Here is a 17,309-nt window from a genome sequence, read left to right as displayed (position 1 = left end):
GTAGTTCTAAAATATGATTGTGTTCACAGAATCACATGGAAGGCTTGTTAGGATGTATGTCACTGGGCTCACCCCCCAAAGGCTCTGACTGCAGGTCTGAAGTGAAGCCTGATAACTTGCATTTCTAACAAACTCCCAGGTGATGCTGATACTGCTGGGCCAGGGCCCCATGTTAAGAACCTCCATATCAAGTGAGGATAATGATATTTGGCTTTACTACTTCATCGTAGATGCAGAAAGGGCTAACCTTTCTGCATCAAGGATTTTTCTAATTTTCAAACTGAAAGTCTCCTGTCCCAGGAAACCTCTTGGTCCCCAGCAAACTGTGACAGTTGGTCACACTAAGCTACACTCAAAATGAGATAACATTCACTGAATCATCTTATAAATGATAAATGCCTTAACAATATAAAGGTATGATTAAATAATAATATCTTTACAAGCTATAATTAAGCCTCTGTACCCCCAGAGTTTACTTTTTGACCAGGCATCTCATTTCTTTGCTGAAGCTCTAATTGTTCAAAACTTCTAAGCTATGATGAGCTGGAATCTGCCCCCGGTAGCTTGCTCCCACTGGTAACGCTTAGCTCTGCTCCTTTGATGATGTGACAGGCTGGGAAATGCTTAAAAAGAAACTCACCTCAATCTGTGTTTCCTTTTTTATTTCAAGCATTTCCCATGGGCAGCAGCCTGATATATTTTTGTTGAAAAGAGTACAAAATTGAGCATGCCAGAGTTAGGGTGCTAGTTGGGCCTCCCACTAAAGAGAAGGACTTCAAGTGGATTATTTAATTTTTAAGCTCAGATTCCTCACCTATAAATTGGGGATAATAACAGCACCTGCCTCAGGTATATTAAGAGAATTCAATAAAATAATAAAATAAAATATTTAGTGCAGAGAAAAACAAAAAACAAAAAAACACCCTAAAACAACAATTCAAGGAATCATCCATGCTGAGCAGTAAGAGTGCTGGAGTGCTTGGGAGTCCCCTTCATGGGTTCTTCAAGCACAGAAGAGTTATCCTGGAATTCCCACTGGGCCCTGGTGCCAGGTTAGGAAAATAGCCCAGTGACACCCAATATGTTTGTTGAGTGGTGTGTGTGTGTGTGTGTGTGTGTGTGTGTGTGTGTGTAAGGAAATAGGAAGTGAGGTTTTTTTTACTATTACAAGATATTAATCTCTTTTAAAATCAACAATAAAATTGCTTCCTGAGGGACAGGAAGGTCACCGCTTCTCAGCTTTATAACGCATTCCTAAAGACCACCCTATGAGCCTTCAGTTCTCTTTTCTGTGTTCTAGGGACACCATTCGGGACATTGTCCTGGAGAAATTTGCTGGACCCCATGACAAAGGCGAGTACTCACCCTCGGTCCAGAAGACCCTCTATGACATCCAGGTGCTCTCCCTGAGCCGGGTTCCTGAGGTATGTTTTATCATTTGCCGTTCCGAGGACTGAGAGAACTTGTTGTGTCTCATGTCAACTCTGAGAAAGAGTTGAGAGTTAAAATAAGAAAGTGGGAGACACATGAAAAATGACATCTGTTGTTGTTCAAAAGCTTGTTATAGCAAGTGAGGAGAGAGTAAAAAATGGAAAAAATCTGTCCAACCTGAAAACACAGGCCAGTGCTATATAGTTCTTTAGCTTTGCTGAAAATTCTTTGAGTCTTTTCATCTTGCCATATTTAAGTTTCAGGAGATCCAGAAAATGAAGGATGGATGCAAAGTGATTTTATCTATCCATCCAGCCATCCAGCCAGCCATTTGATATTATTGAATGGTTATTACGCCTCTGTCAAAGCATGAAGGAATACAAAGATACATTAGACATGGTCCCTACCCTCGAAGATAACATCATCCAGTGAAAGAATCATATCAGTAAACTATATGCAATAAAGAATAAATTATTATTGAAATACAGAGGAAGGCACCTAACTCAGGTACAGGGGATAGGACCTTCCAGGCTTTCTGGAGGGAGAGGTGTTTGAGTTGCGTCTTAAGGAACAAGTGGGGGTTATCTGGGTTCACATTCACAAGTGAGGGAGCAGAGTCGTATGTCGACAGGAGGCAGTGTGGAACAGTCATCTACTGCCGAGGGTCTGCCGCATGTGAAGCTCCGCGAGTGAAAGTCTTTCCATGTGCCTAGAGGTGAGGCAGGAGCTAGATCAGGAGGGCCTCTGTGGTCTTAGTGACAGTCTGTACTGTATCCTGAAAGCTCTCAGCAGCCACCCAGGGGTTTAAGCAGGGTCTGATGCCACCATATTTGCACTTGAGAAAGATCACTCTGAAAGAAGTGTAATAAAGTAAAAGGATGACAGACTTCAGACAAGAACTGTTGAGAGGCTGTGGCAGAAATCTAAAAAATGGGCCTGAACTGTGGCCATGAGGGGCTAGACTGGAAGAGTACTACCCTTGGACCTGGGCAGAGGGACTCCTGCCATGGCCCAGCACCCTGGAGGCTTGCTTCAGGCCTTCTTCTGGCTGAGCTTCTCTCCGCTGGATGAAAAGTCAGTAAGACCAAGGCAGGAGTCCGTGCATCCCCCCTAGAGCATTCTCTGGATAAGTGTAGCCCAGAATTTCCTGCCCAAATAACCCTGAGACTAATTCCAGAGCCTGAGCAGTCTCTTCCCTAGATCCATCCTCTGGAGGGCAGACCATGCCATCGGTGTGTGTACCCTTAGGCCTGAGAGTGGGCAAAAGTCAGATGTTTGCCGGAGGCATGAATGGGACTTGATATGTAAGCTGGGATGTCCACCCACCTGACGTAAGAAAGAAGATGGGATGGGCCAGGGCTGGGGACTGACTCTTCACATGCTGCCATGTCCTGGCATGGCACTGGGAGAAGTCAGAGAACTTTAAATCTGATCCTGGCCTTCCAGGTTGCGATGAAGGTATATTTGTCAAATTAGAAAGATACAACATATTTTACAGAAAAGTTTTTTTTTAGCTTGATTTATAACTTCCAAATCTTTAGACATCTGGCATGCGGGCCTCCAATTATACTCTGACCTCAGGGCCCGCACGTTAGGGAAAGGCCTGGAGCATTAGGAGTGGAATGAGGAGGGAGTTAGGAGCCTGACTGGCCAGGCCCAGGAGACCAGTTAGATGCTGAAGAGGTCTTCCAGGTTTCTTTCTTAAAAAAAAAATTTTTTTAATGATTTCAGGGGGGAAGGGAGAAAGACAGAGAGATAGAAACATCAATGAAGAGAGAGAATCATTAATTGGCCTCCTGCACGTCCCCCACTGGGGATCGAAGCACAACCCCAGCATGTCAGACTGTCACTAAGACCACAGAGGCCCTCCTGATCTAGCTCCTGCCTCACCTCTAGGCACATGGGAAGACTTTCACTCGCTGAGCTTCACATGCGGCAGACCCTCGGCAGTAGATGACTGTTCCACGCTGCCTCCGGTCTCCATACGACTCTGCTCCCTCACTTGTGAATGTGAGCCCAGATAACCCCCACTTGTTCCTTAAGACGCAACTCAAACACCTCTCCCTCCAGAAAGCCTGGAAGGTCCTATCCCCTGTACCCGAGTTAGGTGCCTTCCTCTGTATTTCAATTCCCTGACTGGGAATTGAGGTTATAGGTTGACGCTCAACCCCTGAGCCACACCGGCCAGGCAGTGTCCCAGGTTTCTGATCCAAGAAGCTCTTGCTTTTCTGAGAAGCAGGTTTTGTACATGGAGAGGAGAAGAGTGGGCCCACCGTCTAATAACAGGACCAGGAGAGGAGAACAGTGTTGGGCAGTAGAGGACCATCAGAGGTTTTTTCAGAGATAGAGGGGGAACCTGAGTAACAGACTAGTGGGCAGGTTGGGGAGGGGGTGAGTGGTGGATGGATAGATGGATCCACAGTTGCCCAAGGTGATGTATACTATGGTGGATTCCAGATAGAAGACATGGAAATCAGCCTGCCGAACATCCACTACTTCAACATAGACATGTCCAAAATGGGACTGGTCAACAAGGACGAGGTAAGAACTTTAAAAATATTTAAAGCACATCTACCCTCCCCCCCCCGCCCCCGCGCCCTCTTATAAACTTGGGTTGATAATGTCACCGACCAAAACTCTTGAGAGCCATTGCTTTTGGAGTATTTATAGTTGCCACTGACGAGAGCCCTGACTCTGGGCCTCTCACTCTCTGAGGCTGGAGCACCTGGAAGTGGGTGAGTGATTATAGAGGAGGGTTGGAAGTCGCCCAGAGTGAAGACAGAGAAAGAACAGAGTGTGCCCAGGGAAACAGCCCTGAGATCTCCTTCTCTGGAAAGTGCCACACAAGGTCACAGCTTCATTATTTTCCCATCACGAGGCGATGAGGAGATATAAAAGGTTCCATTTTTATCTCGTCCATCATCTCTAACTTTTGATTAAGTAGTCAATTCCGTAGCATACAATATACACAAAAAAGGGATGAAAGCGTGTTTGTGTTTCTACTTGCGATCACGGAAGGCACGATGGGAAAATGCAGGTTTTGAAAGGAAAGCTAGTCTTGGAGAAGGCGCTCACCCTGGCTTATTTTTAGCCGTGGCAGACGGTTAACCAAGTCAGTGTGTCTGACTAGACAGCTCGAGGTCCCGACAGGCAACCTGGGGCAGCCAGTCCTGGGAGATCAGGACCCCCCCACTCCCCACCCCCGGCCCTGTTACCCCTCCCGCCCCCCAACCCCCACCCCCCCACCCTCAGACCACTTTCAGAATGGCTGAGTTTCTTTATTTGATCCATCCTTCCACAGACTTCTAGCGTATGAAAAACACCCATTTTGGTAGCTTTGCTTAGTGTGTGGGGGGAGGAAGATAGAGAAGGGCCACCTATTAACATGGCTCTGCTGTTATAGACTCATGTCCTTTGGTGAACAAAGACCCATGAAGGGTTGTCCAGAAGGTCCTACATTCTGCCTCCCTCCCGGGACCCAGCAGCCTTATTAGCCGCCACCCTCCTGGCCAGGAACCTTGTTTCTCTGCAAAACACATCGCTTGCTCCAGCAGGCTGTGCACCACCCCAGCTGTGAGGGGGCGCGGAGGGGCAGCACTGGGAAGCCAAGGCCAGCTCAGGTGCCTGCTGGTGCTGACACGGAGCCCTGAGCTGCAGAGGAGAGCAGCCCTGACCCCACTTGCTCCTCATTCAGCTGAAAGGAGAGGATGTTGATGATCACAATGCCGTTAATTAGGACAGGAAGATTTTTTAAACTATTACCTTTCATATTTTTTATTTAAAAAAAAATTTCTTTATTGATTTCAGAGAGGAAGGGAAAAGGAGAGAGAGATAGAAACATCCATGATGAGAGAGAATCATTGCACACCCCCTACTGGGGTTCAAGCCTGCAACCCAGGCATGTGCCCTTGGCGGGAATCGAACCTGGGACCCTTCAGGCTGATGCTCTATCTATTGAGCCAAGCCGGCTAGGGCAAAACGATTACCTTTTAAAGGAGAGGGACCTAAGTGTAATCCTGGCCATGTCCACCAACGGTGAAACAGAAAAAGGCCTAGGCTTCGGTGAGGAGAGCGAGGCTTAGTTCAGACCCGCTCCCCCCCCCCCCCCCGCCCCGCCGCGCCCTCCCCCCTCCCCACCCCCCCACCCCCCACTGAAGAGAGAGGTGCGGCTCGTCTGACTTTCAGGCCTGCACTGATCCCAGCTCAGAGCCTTGCCCAAGGGCTGAGGCCACAGTGTCCTTGCTCTAATAAGTCAGACCAGAAGCTCCCTCCTGGAACCCAGCAGGGGATCTGAAGGCAAAAAGCCCTGTGTTTCTTTGGATCAGGGCTCTGCATGAAGGCCCCTGAGTGACTGAACAAGCTGTCCCCGTGTCTGTGGCTGCACCGTCAGGCCCTCACCCAGCAGGTGTGTGCAAAGCGAAGGCAACACATGAGAAGCAGGGAGTCAGGACACACTGACTACAGCAGAGAAGTGACAAATGACAGGGAGGGGAGAAGAACTCCAAGTGTGCAGCTGTCTGGAGCCATTTGGCACTGGGATAGCAGCCCTGTGGCCCGCACATGCTCCTGAGGGCATGGGGGGTGATAGCACTGCACAGTGACTGATGCTCAGAGGGAGTCATCAGGCAAAAGCTGAATTATGTTCACTCCACTCCATTTAAAAGGCAGGGATATTTAATGCATGTGAGAAACATTTCTATCCCAATGACTAAAATTTTTCTAAAACTCTTTAATTTTCTGGAGAATTGGCTCATCTCTCAACGATTGCCAGAAAAATAAGGTGTGGCCATGCTTGAAGACACTGGATTTTAGGGCACATACATGTTCCTGCTTAGCAAGCTGTTGTTTTTGTCATTGATTTAATATTGATTCATAGACTCAAGGAGAGGTCTATTTTAACGTCTCTGAAGTCCCAATGTGTTTTTTCTGCAGGTCTTGCTCCCGTCAGACAATCCGTACGGCAGAATCACTGGTACAGTCAAGAGGAAGCTGGCTTCAAGGCTGTGACGTTGCAGCCACCATTTGGACTCCATTCCCAGCTGAAGACTTCCTTAGGCCACTCGTGGTGCTAAAAATCATAGCATTTTTAACCTAGTATGTTGATTTATAGTGTGCATTTTCCTCGTGTATGAACAAATTCTTCTACACCTACCTCAGCAAGGTGTTTTATGATTAGTAGCTGTGACATGCTTTGGGGATACAGTTTATTTCACAAATGCTGAGCAGTATTAGGACAATCATAAATTAATATTTCTTTTTAGTTGTCTTGTGTCTTCCTATCTTAGAGAAACTTGGGAATCAATTCACAAGGAATCATGAATTAATGAAAGTGTCATATCAATGAATTTGTGCACAAGTTTAAGAAGCAAGCATTGTTTTCATTCGACTGAGGCTAAAACTTTGCTTCTGGGTACTGCAGAAAATGTAAGGACAAAAATCGCATTTTGAAATATATCACCACTTTGACTTCAATTAGACTGAATATTTGAATTGTTAAGAATGTTCTAGTTTATTCCTACTCTAAAAGTACTTTTGTAATCTTAATGTACTGGCTTTATGTATTTTACAAGCCTTAGAGAATATTGAGTACACATTGGGGCTGTGGGAAAAAAAAGTATAAATTGCTTTCTTTGAATAATGCATCACTTTGTCACAAAGAACACATTTAATAAAAGCTAAGTCAATACACCGATGAATGAATATACATGTAGAAAGAAGACTAGAGACTCTATAGATGGAAATATCAGTGGTGATGATTTCTGGATGGTGGGATTATGAGAGACTATTATTTTTGGCCATGCACTTTTCTGACTCTTTCAAACGTGAACATTTACTACCTATATAATCAGAGAAATAAATATAATGGATGATTTAAAGATGCATACAAATTGGAGTGGTGATTATATCAGCTGACTAACTCTACTATTGTATATATCATAAAGCTTCATAAACTGTAATTTTAGAAAGCTCTGTATGCGAAGGAACCGCTGAGCTAAAGCCAGCCCGTATAAACTATAATTTTAGAAACCCATTATGAAAACCTGTCCACGTGAACATTCTAGATAACCTTCCTCCATTTAAAAAACTCAATTTATTAATTTAAGAAATCTCCATTTTTAATAAATGCTTGCATATGAGCACTTAGTATAATCTGATACTTTTGCTTCTTTAACCTTTATAATATTACTACTTAAGGATGCATGGTATAGTGTTTAATTTCACAGGCTCATTTAAATCCTGGTTCCACCTCTTAGTAGCTATATGACAAGTTTCCTCATGTATAAAATGGAGATGAAAACAGAACTTACCTCAGAGGTTTTTGAGGATTAAAAATGGGTTAAACAATTGTAAAGTGCTTTGATAGTATTTATGCCTGTCGCACAGAGATATGTATGTGTTTGTTAAAAGAAATATCCTACCTTCTTTTTCTTTGTTATTGACCCAAATAGAAAGCCATGGTTGGATTTTGTGGGTGGGGTGAGAGATGGGAGGTGTGAGAGCAGCAAACCTTAGAAGATGCTGGAGGCCATTCGCCTGCTGGAGCCTGAAAGAACAGGAGACAAGAAGGATGAAGTCATTCGATAAGGAAAGCTCTGTGCTGTATCAAATACTGAGCTTACAAAATGTGCTTCCACATCACAGACCTCGCATGGCCCAATGGCTAGTACATTTTATCCTCCTACTGATTTTATAATTCTGTTCAAGGAGGAATTTAGAGTCTAACATGATTTTTCCTAAATAAGCAAACAAGAGCAAAACCCTTTCCCCTTGATATTCTCTTGGTCACATAAGTTATAGAAACACTGGGGAGGCTTCAGAGGAGAAATCCATGCTAGAGCGCAATCCTTAGAAATGCTGGCCCATTGTATACATAGCTGCATTTGCTTCCCTTGAGCTCTTAAAACATTTATTGTGATGGTTGCAGATGCGCTGTTGTATCCCAGATGTTGTATCACAGGTGTGCGGCAGGAAAGCCTCTGGCCTGTGAATTTCCCACCAGGTTCCTGTTTTGTGAAGGATGTTGTTTTGTGGTTAGGATTGTAATCTGTGTGCTGCTAACAGGCTTTGGGTTTCTCTTGCTGCATTCAGGGCTGGCAGACGGAGCAGGCCGCTGAACTGTAAGTACCTCTGAGTTATTTGTAATCAAATGCTTCATAATTTTGTTATGGAAGGTGACAGGGGCTGTGTTCCAGTATTCTGGGAAGCAGAGCTGCTCTCACACACTCTCCCGTCTTCTCTCCCCATCTCCGCCCGCCCCCCCCTCTCCCCCCCATCTCCAAGTACTTTCAAGAGGGAATAAAGCAGGTGCATTTACCACCTGGGAAGCAGTTTGCATAGCACACAAAGGAGTAGCCATTGTTCGGGGCTTGTGATCTTGGCAGCCAAGCCTCTGGCTAGGACTTGTTCCAAATCCTCTCAATTCCATCTCCTGACTTTTCACTGAGACTGGCTCAGAAAATATGTCCTGTTCCTTTTCCTTAAGAAGAGTCACACTTAAGGCCGTGCCATTCTGTACTTTTACTAACCTGCTTTTCCTCCCTTTTTGCCCCACAGCAGAAGTAACTCCTCTGGGACAGCATTTTACTCATTTGTCACTGGAAGAGAATTAATCTTTTTCAACCACCTGCGAGGTTTAACTACAGAAACCTTAACTTCCCTCTGACCTCCTCACCCTCTGTCCAGAAAGAGCATTTCTTTTCCTTCGGACTCTGGGCTAAATGGGGTTTGCCTTTTGTCATCTTCTTTGTAAAACCGTTGCCATTTCTGCTTCCTCACCTGCGTTTGTGAGAAAACCAAAGCTTCTTTCTAAAGGCATGGATTTCAAGCCTTCTAACCAGACATGCTGGGTCCTTCCTGCTTCCAAATAATGGAAACTTAATCTCTTTGTGTTTTCATATTCTTTGTTCTCATTTCCTAAAGAACTCAGCTGCCTCTCATTCTTCCATTTGCCCAGACTCTTTCCCAGACATTCTTCAAGTCTTTTTTTGGCTCTTACTGAGGCCCTTTTGAGAATATAATGGCGATGGACCTACTTCTCAGGAGAACGCTCATTCACATCCCCAGAGGTGCCATAGCATCTGCTGAGGAAGCAGTTGCCATTCAATCCTTAAAGTATAAAGGATCCCAATGGAAATTTACCACATAAGGAATATAGTCAACCAAGCTTAGAACAAGGGCATACTGATTACCTTTATATGAGAAAGGGAAATAAGTCTATTTAGAATAAGAGAAGAACCCAGGTGCGTTGGTGTCCCGAGGCTGCTGTAACTAACACAGACCTGATGGTGTATAACAGCAGAAATGCATCCCCTCATTGCCTGGAGGCCGGAAGTCCCAAATCAAGGTGTTGGCAGGATTGTGCTCTCTTTAAGATCCGTAGAGCAGATTCCGTCCTTGATCTTTCCTCTTCAGCTTCTGGTAGCTTCAGGGCTCCTTGGCTTGTGGCTCCACCACCCCAACCTCTACCTCCATGTTCACACTGCCTCTTTTTCTTCTGTCTATCAGTCTCCCCTGGGTGACTCTTGTAAGGACACTTGTCATTGGATTTGGGGCCCACCCAGATAACTTATGGTGACCTCTCCATCTCAAGATCCTTGATTTACTGACCTCTAAAAAGTTTCTCTGTCCCACATACGGCCACATTTACAGGTCTGGCAATTAGGATGTGGACATAGGACTTTGCGGCAATCACTCAATCGACTATAACTGCCGGGGTCCAACCCCAGCAGGTCCAGGGGTCCCCAAAGGTGTGGATGGAGTCGGCGAAGAAGGAATGACACAGAGACAGTATTCAGTTGATCAGCAGCCTAGCCAGGATCTCTAGCCAGGATCTCCAGCCAAGTTCTGGTCTGGATCTCCAGCGAAGTTCTGCTGTTTATTGTCTTGTTACATCCGTATTTATCCCAGTTGATTTTAATCCTGTCAATTTCTATTACAAAGGTTAGGGCGTTTCTTATCTCCATTCCAGGGAGTAAAGATTATGTAGCTTAAGCATGATTGTTTGTAGTGATTAACTACCCGCCTGGCACTTAGTTAAGGAGTTTCATCCCCTCCCTGACTTCAGGGAAAAATTCCTACCTGGGGAAACAACCTTTCTAGGAGAGGCATCCCCTCCCTGACTTCAGGGGAAAATCCCTACCTGGGGAAACAACCTTTCTCGGAGAGGTGACCTTGGTTAAAACACACAGCGCTAAGGGGAGCAAACATATTAAGAACAGTATGCTATATACGCCAGGTCCCTTGAAACATATGCTGTGCAGATGTTTCTTTCCTGCAGCGACTGTGTCAAGCAGCAAGGATGGACCGGCTTCCGGCATATAACAAGTCAGGGGACAGTGAGCATCTTGAAGCAGACCTATTAGGCCTTCAGCTACATACAGGCTACTATTCTGTTCATATCTGGGGATGGTGACATTCCCTTTCCAGTTTGACCAGCTGTCACACAGATGTTTATAAAAGGTTGAAGAGCAGAACTTTGGATGTAGACAGTGCTAAGTTTTAGATCAGGCTCCACCAATCTCTAGCTGTGTGACCTTAGACAACTTACCTTAAACTTTAGTGCTCTAATTTTGAAATGGGAATAATAATAGTACTTACCTCAGAGTAACAGAGGAGTAACTGGGATAATGCACGTTAGTTAGAATGCTGTTGGTTTCAAGTAACTGAATACCTAAGGGTATCTTAACCTGAAAGGACCTTTTATTTACTTAAGAAGTTGAAATAGATTGACCCAAGAATGGTTTGTCCATTTGGTAATAGCACAAGTACTCAGGCTCATTCCGCCCCTTGCTCTGCCATCTTCAGTGTGTGGTAGTGTTTCCCCCACGAAGTGGGCGGTAAAGCTCCTGCTAAAGCTGTTTTGGTGCATCACCCAGATCTCCCTTGGGACCAAAGCTCTCAGCAGCCGAAAGTGTTTCCCTCTGATGGCTTATAGTTAGATCCCTGCACAGGAATTGCCCTTGACTAAAGGAAGCTGTCTCACCCAAGTTCACACTCACTCCCCTGCTACTCAATGTGGGAGACACAAAATCCTGACCCCTTTGCCTCAACTGGGATAACCCTGCAGGGACATTCCAGCTCCAGAGCTCCTGATTGGCTGAGGCCTCTGTTGCAACTGCCTCACAGTTCAGCTTCTCCCCCTGTCCAATCCTGCTTCCCTTACTGCTCACAGGCATTGTTTCAGAGATCACCCCTCAATCAACCTCCTGCATGAAAATCTCAGGGTCTCACTGTGAGCTTCACAGGCAAGCCAACCTGGGTTGCCAGGAGTAGTTTAGGGATGGGTTTTTGGAGCTGGACCACACACTGGCCAGATGGCAATGAGCCCATGAAATGTTCATCAGAGGTGAATTGGTAGGGGATAATGGAGAAAGGGAATACACTGGCAGGGGCAATATCTTAGATGCTTGAGAGGTTTGGGAGAAATAATTATCACAAGGACTATGGAATTTGGATGGATGTGCTGGAAACCATTAAAGCATTTAGAAAGAATTAAAAGCTGAAGATGATTAATAACCAATAGAAGGAAAAGCATGAAAGCAAGAGGGTTCTTTAGTAGTATACAGGGTGGGACAAAAGTAGGTTTACAATTGTTCATATGGAAAATAATACAATAATAAATAATAATACAAGAATAAACCCTGTTTTGAGTACCCATAACTGTAAACCTACTTTTGCCATATCCTGTATAAATAAGACTCTATGGCCAGATGTCAGAAAAATCTTAGGATCAAACACAGGACTTGATTATAAGAAGAGCAGAGTTCCAAGGAAGATTGCATTCTCAACCCTAAGGTTTCCCCACCAAAACCAGGGACCTGATTGATGGACCTGGAACCTTGAATCCTCAGATTTCCCTGAATTCTCTGGCCTCTCCTCCCTGTTGAAAGCTAGCACTGATCCCCTTTGCTTGAAGACAAAACAGAGGCTTCTGCCTAGCATGGAAACAGTGCCCCTGGGATTTATCTCCACCTCCCCTCCTGGCTAACAGACCTATAATTAGGGTCAAGTCACATCATAAACCAGACAGAGATATGCTGGGCCCACTCAGGGAGGAAAGGGATTATAGCTCAAAAGAATGGCAAAGAGTTAGTAATACAGGAGCTGGAGGACATACATGAGACTGAATCCTGAGGATACTGGATAAAACCCATCAGACTTTCAAATCAAGGAGGAATGGAAGCAGTTTCCATTCACATGGAATGGACCATTGTATTCATTTATGGCCTTGCTCCTAGGACTACATTAAGCCTCCTGTTGTTGGGATATGGAGGTGGTTGTCAAACTCATTAGTCAACAGAGCCAAATATCAACAGTACAACGATTGAAATTTCTTTTGAGAGCCAAATTTTTTAAACTTAAACTATATAGGTAGGTACATTGTTATTAACTTAATTAGGGTACTCCTAAGCTGGCCTTTGCTAAAAACGTCCTCAATCTGATTGAGGTACATTCGCTGAGGTCGGCCCCTTACAACTCTCCAATCCACACTCGTCTTGTATACTTGTTTCGTCTATCTCCTTTCCGAAAACCGACTTCTGGGCATGGGCCACGAAGTTTCAATGGCACTGTACATGCGCGCCCGCATGTGGTATTTTGTGGAAGAGCCACTCTCAAGGGGCCAAAGAGCCACATGTGGCTTGCGAGCCGCGGTTTGCCGACCACTGGTATGTGGGATCTTGATCATCTAGATATTCCAAAGAACGTCACATTGGTCCATTGTATCCATATATTATCATGTTAATTGGACTGGAGGAGCAAGAAGTGATGCTTGTGCATCAGAGAATGGTGGAGAAACATCGCGGGGCCCACCTTCTTAGTGAAGTTTTTAGGAGTGGTTTAGGGTAGGAGTTAGAAACATCTGTCCCACCACATGCAGTTTGCAAATAAAATTTTATTGGAACACAGCCAGGCCCATTTGCCTATGTATTGTCTATGGTTGTTTTCATATTACAATGGCAGTTGAGTAGTTATAACAGGGACTATTGGCCCATAAAGCCTAAAATATTTATTCTCTGGCCTATGTAGAAAAAGTTTGATGATCCCTGGTCTAGGGCATTCCAGGATATTTCTTCCAAAATAAAGAACACATTACTGCATCTCAAATTTTCTACCTGGAAGGAGAAAGCACAGTGCCTGGAAGACTCCAGATTTTGGAGGCATCGTATTCCAATGGAAATACTGGTCCAACCCATTTTCTGGGTGCAAAGGAAGGCTTCCAGTTTTGTGTGAGGCCCAGGGCAGTAAAAGGCTGCGCCGCAGGTCCAGGCTCAGTACAAACATGCCTACTCATTGGGCCATATGAGTTAGCAGACCCTATTCTATTAGAAGTGTCTCTCCTTGGGAAAGATGCTGTGCGGGGCTCACAGCAAGTCCCAATAGGAAAATTACAACATAGACTCCTAGGGTTTGGCACATGCTATCTGTAGCAGACAATTATTCACCATTTGAAAAATAGCGCCTGGTGTGTTACTGGGTCTTAGTAAAGACAAATGTATGTCTATGGGATATAAGGGACTTTGTGGCCAGAGCTACTTATCATTACAGGTTTCTGTCAAACCCACCACGCATTAGGGTCTGGTGAGCCCAGAGGAGTCCATTGTAATACGGAAATGATAGATCTGGGATCAAGCACAAGTAAGGACAGAGGGCACAAGAAAGGTATGTGGGCTTCATCCTCCATGTCATTCAGTAGTGGCCATAGAGGAGGGTAGCTTTTATGACAGTGTCAGAGGAAAAGCCTCCCAATGAGTAAGTATTTAGGAAATGCACCAAAAGGTCATCTACTTTGTATAGAAAGAAAAGTAAGAATATATAAAAACTCATGGGCAAATGGCTCGGTTGGTTGGTCAGGCTTCTGGAAAGAGAAAGAATGACAGATTGGGGAGAAGAAAGACCCTGGTGAATGGACCTGTATGCATTAATCATGTTTTTTAATCTCTGTAGCTTGTGATGTTTTGAGATGTTGAGGGGGACTTAAGAATCCAGGGAGAGCCCTAACTCGTTTGGCTCAGTGGATAGAGCTTTAGCCTGTGTACTGAAGGGTCCCAGGTTCGATTCCGGTCAAGTGCATGTCCCTTGGTTGTGGGCACATCCCCAGTGGGGCGTGTGCAGGAGGCTGCTGATCGATGCTTCTCTCTCATCGATGTTTCTAACTCTCTATTCCTCTCCCTTCCTCTCTGTAAAAAGTCAATAAAATATATATTTTAAAAAAAAGAACCCAGGGAGAGATTGCTCTTGCCAGAATAGCTAATTCCTAAAAATTAAAACGTATTTGGGTACATGCCTCTCACAGACAATCTAACCACTTCCTTTAGCTAACTTACATATCATGCCAGCATTTCCCATGCCCTAAGTCAACCCAGGGCCAAGAACCAAGCAGGTAGAGACAGCCCCTATGCCCCAAAGCCTGTGGCAATTATTCCAAACAACCAATCCTAAACTGTTGATTTTGCCTTGGTTTACCTTTCCCATGGAAACTCCAGGTAAGGCTCTGACCCAGGCTTTCCCTTTGCTCCTGATTCTGCCTCCTGACCCAAACCTAATGCTTTCCCTGTGGCCCTGCATGGTGTGGCGTGTCCTCTTTTTTCCAAGAAATATAACTCTTTTTAAGTGGCATTAACTTCTCCATGTTGTTGCTCAGTCACCTTTATAAATGAAGATGTCACAAGTCACAGTGGGAGTGGGCAATAAATGTGAAGATATTCATATTACATAATGTCTATCAAAGGGCATCAATGATGGAAGAGGCACTGTCCAATCAAGTGAACAGAATGACTTGGCCAGTTGATGTCAGTCATCCTTTGTCACTGGTGATCCCAATGCTGGCACAATGAGCTCATGAATGTAGTAGTCATAGTAGCAGAGATGGAGGCCATACATGGGCCCAAAAGCATGGGATTCCACTTTCCATTACAGATCACAACTGTTGCTAACAAATATCCAACTTTAGAGATCAATATCAAGTAAGACTTGACATGCCACCACCAATCCTTGAGAACACTAATGAGCTACTTGGCAGCAGGTTGAATACATTGTACCCCTTTCACTCTGAAAGGGGCAGTGACTCAACCAGAATTGGTACATGCTTTGAATATGGATTTGCCTTTCCTGCCTACAGGGACTCAGCTGGCAGCACCACTCAAGGGTTTATACAATCTTGTATAACATTGCTCAGACCAAGGGACTTACTTTAAAATAAAATGATGGTCTGTATATGACCACATGACCTTCTGGTCCTATCACATACAGCTCCATCCAGAAGCTGCTGGCCTGATAGAGTGATGGATAAACGGTCTTTTAGGATATGCCAGTTTGGAGATGACACCATGTGATGATGCAGTACCATTCTCCAGGATACAGTATACTCTGCAAATACTTGTATGATGTTATGTCGCCAGACAGTAGAACACATGGGTCTGGTAACCAAAGGGTAGACATGGGCATGGATCCACTGGGAAATTCTGCTTTTCTATCCCTTCAACTCTAGGCTGTGATTGTGGGGAAGTCCTCTTCCTAAAACGGAGGCACTTCCTCCGGGGATCCAGTGACAGTGATTTCAATTCAAACCTATAGGCTCATACAATCAGCCAACTCAACAATTCTCAAGCCCACTGTTCCCAGCCCACTGCACAGCCAAGAGAGAATCAATCAAACGAAAATCTTAGAACATTTATGAAAGGGAAGTGACATTGTAGAAGATGAAAATGCTGAGTTTTCACTGAGTGGTAAAGGAGAGGAGGGACACATATAACTCAAATAATTGCATTCTCAGAAAATCACAAACATTAACTGCTAAATTTAATAAACTTATGGTTGAACTTATTTATTTTACATGGGAGGCAATTGAACCAACAGAGGCTAAGAGACTTGTTCAAGGTCTTACAGATAAGTCTGGTCTCTTGACCCTTCACCCAGTGTTTCCTTGCTCCTCCACTGTGGATTCATAGCTCCAAAGTTTTCCTTTTTAACCACATGTCCATTAGGCAATATTAACTTACTCTGCATTCTGTATGCATACCATACGAAGACTGATTAATAACCTACATTCTGGTGGCTGGGAGAAGTCACCTTAGCATTAAAAATTCATTGCAAAATCTGCCCAGACAATTAAACATACTGATGTCAGCCTAATTGGCTCAAATAAATGAATGCAGATCTACAGATTTTAAAACTTTATTATTTTAAATTTTTTTTGCTGTTTGTTATTTACCGAAAGGTATTAGAGGTCTCCTTTTCATTAGGCTCACAAAACTATTTTGAATGTCATTGAGTGTTCATCTTTAATTAGGGACAGAATGTATTTAGAACTCACCAATACTTCAGACTAACCTCTCTAGGTCTTTGGGGATGAATAAAAACATGCATTTTGCTTAGCACATTTCCCTTAACTCAGCATAACAATTTGTTATGGAACTGAAATAATGCAAGGTTGTTGTTTTTATGTGCCCTTATGAAGATAAAACTCTAGAACCACCCCAAATCCAAGGACCTAAGAAAGTAATTGTTGCCCTAACCGGTTTGGCTCAGTGGATAAGCGTCGGCCTGCGGACTGAGTGGTCCCAGGTTCGATTCCGCCCAAGGGCATGTACCTTGGTTGCGGGCACATCCCCAGTAGGGGGTGTGCAGGAGACAGCTGATCAATGTTTCTCTCTCATCAATGTTTATAACTCTCTATCCCTCTCCCTTCCCCTCTGTAAAAAATCAATAATATATATATATATATATATATATATATATATATATATTTTAAAAAAGAAAGTAATTGTTTTACTGTTTAGTAATATTAAGATGCATCAAATGAACAGTATTTGGGTTCTGCATATTTGTTAATCCTGTGATTTGGCTGGGTTTGAAATGGAGTGAGATCATAGTAATAA

General features: G+C 44.2%; 1 protein-coding gene across 1 annotated transcript in view; it reads left to right on the top strand.

Annotated features, from left to right (window-relative positions):
• The window catches only part of LOC118676280 (uricase), a 31,791-nt gene extending 24,484 nt beyond the window's left edge, over nt 1-7,307 (top strand). Inside the window, exons 6-8 of the mRNA XM_036349926.1 lie at nt 1,301-1,424; nt 3,889-3,972; nt 6,364-7,307. Coding sequence (XP_036205819.1) covers nt 1,301-1,424; nt 3,889-3,972; nt 6,364-6,438 — 283 coding nt within the window. The 3' untranslated portion in view covers nt 6,439-7,307. The remainder of the gene's footprint in view (nt 1-1,300; nt 1,425-3,888; nt 3,973-6,363) is intronic.
• The last annotated feature ends 10,002 nt before the right edge of the window (nt 7,308-17,309 follow it).

This window comes from Myotis myotis, unplaced genomic scaffold (assembly GCF_014108235.1).
Source record: "Myotis myotis isolate mMyoMyo1 unplaced genomic scaffold, mMyoMyo1.p scaffold_m19_p_2, whole genome shotgun sequence".
Lineage (NCBI taxonomy): Eukaryota > Metazoa > Chordata > Mammalia > Chiroptera > Vespertilionidae > Myotis > Myotis myotis.
Note: the sequence above shows the minus strand (reverse complement) of the source record. Positions and strands in the feature narration are given on the sequence as shown.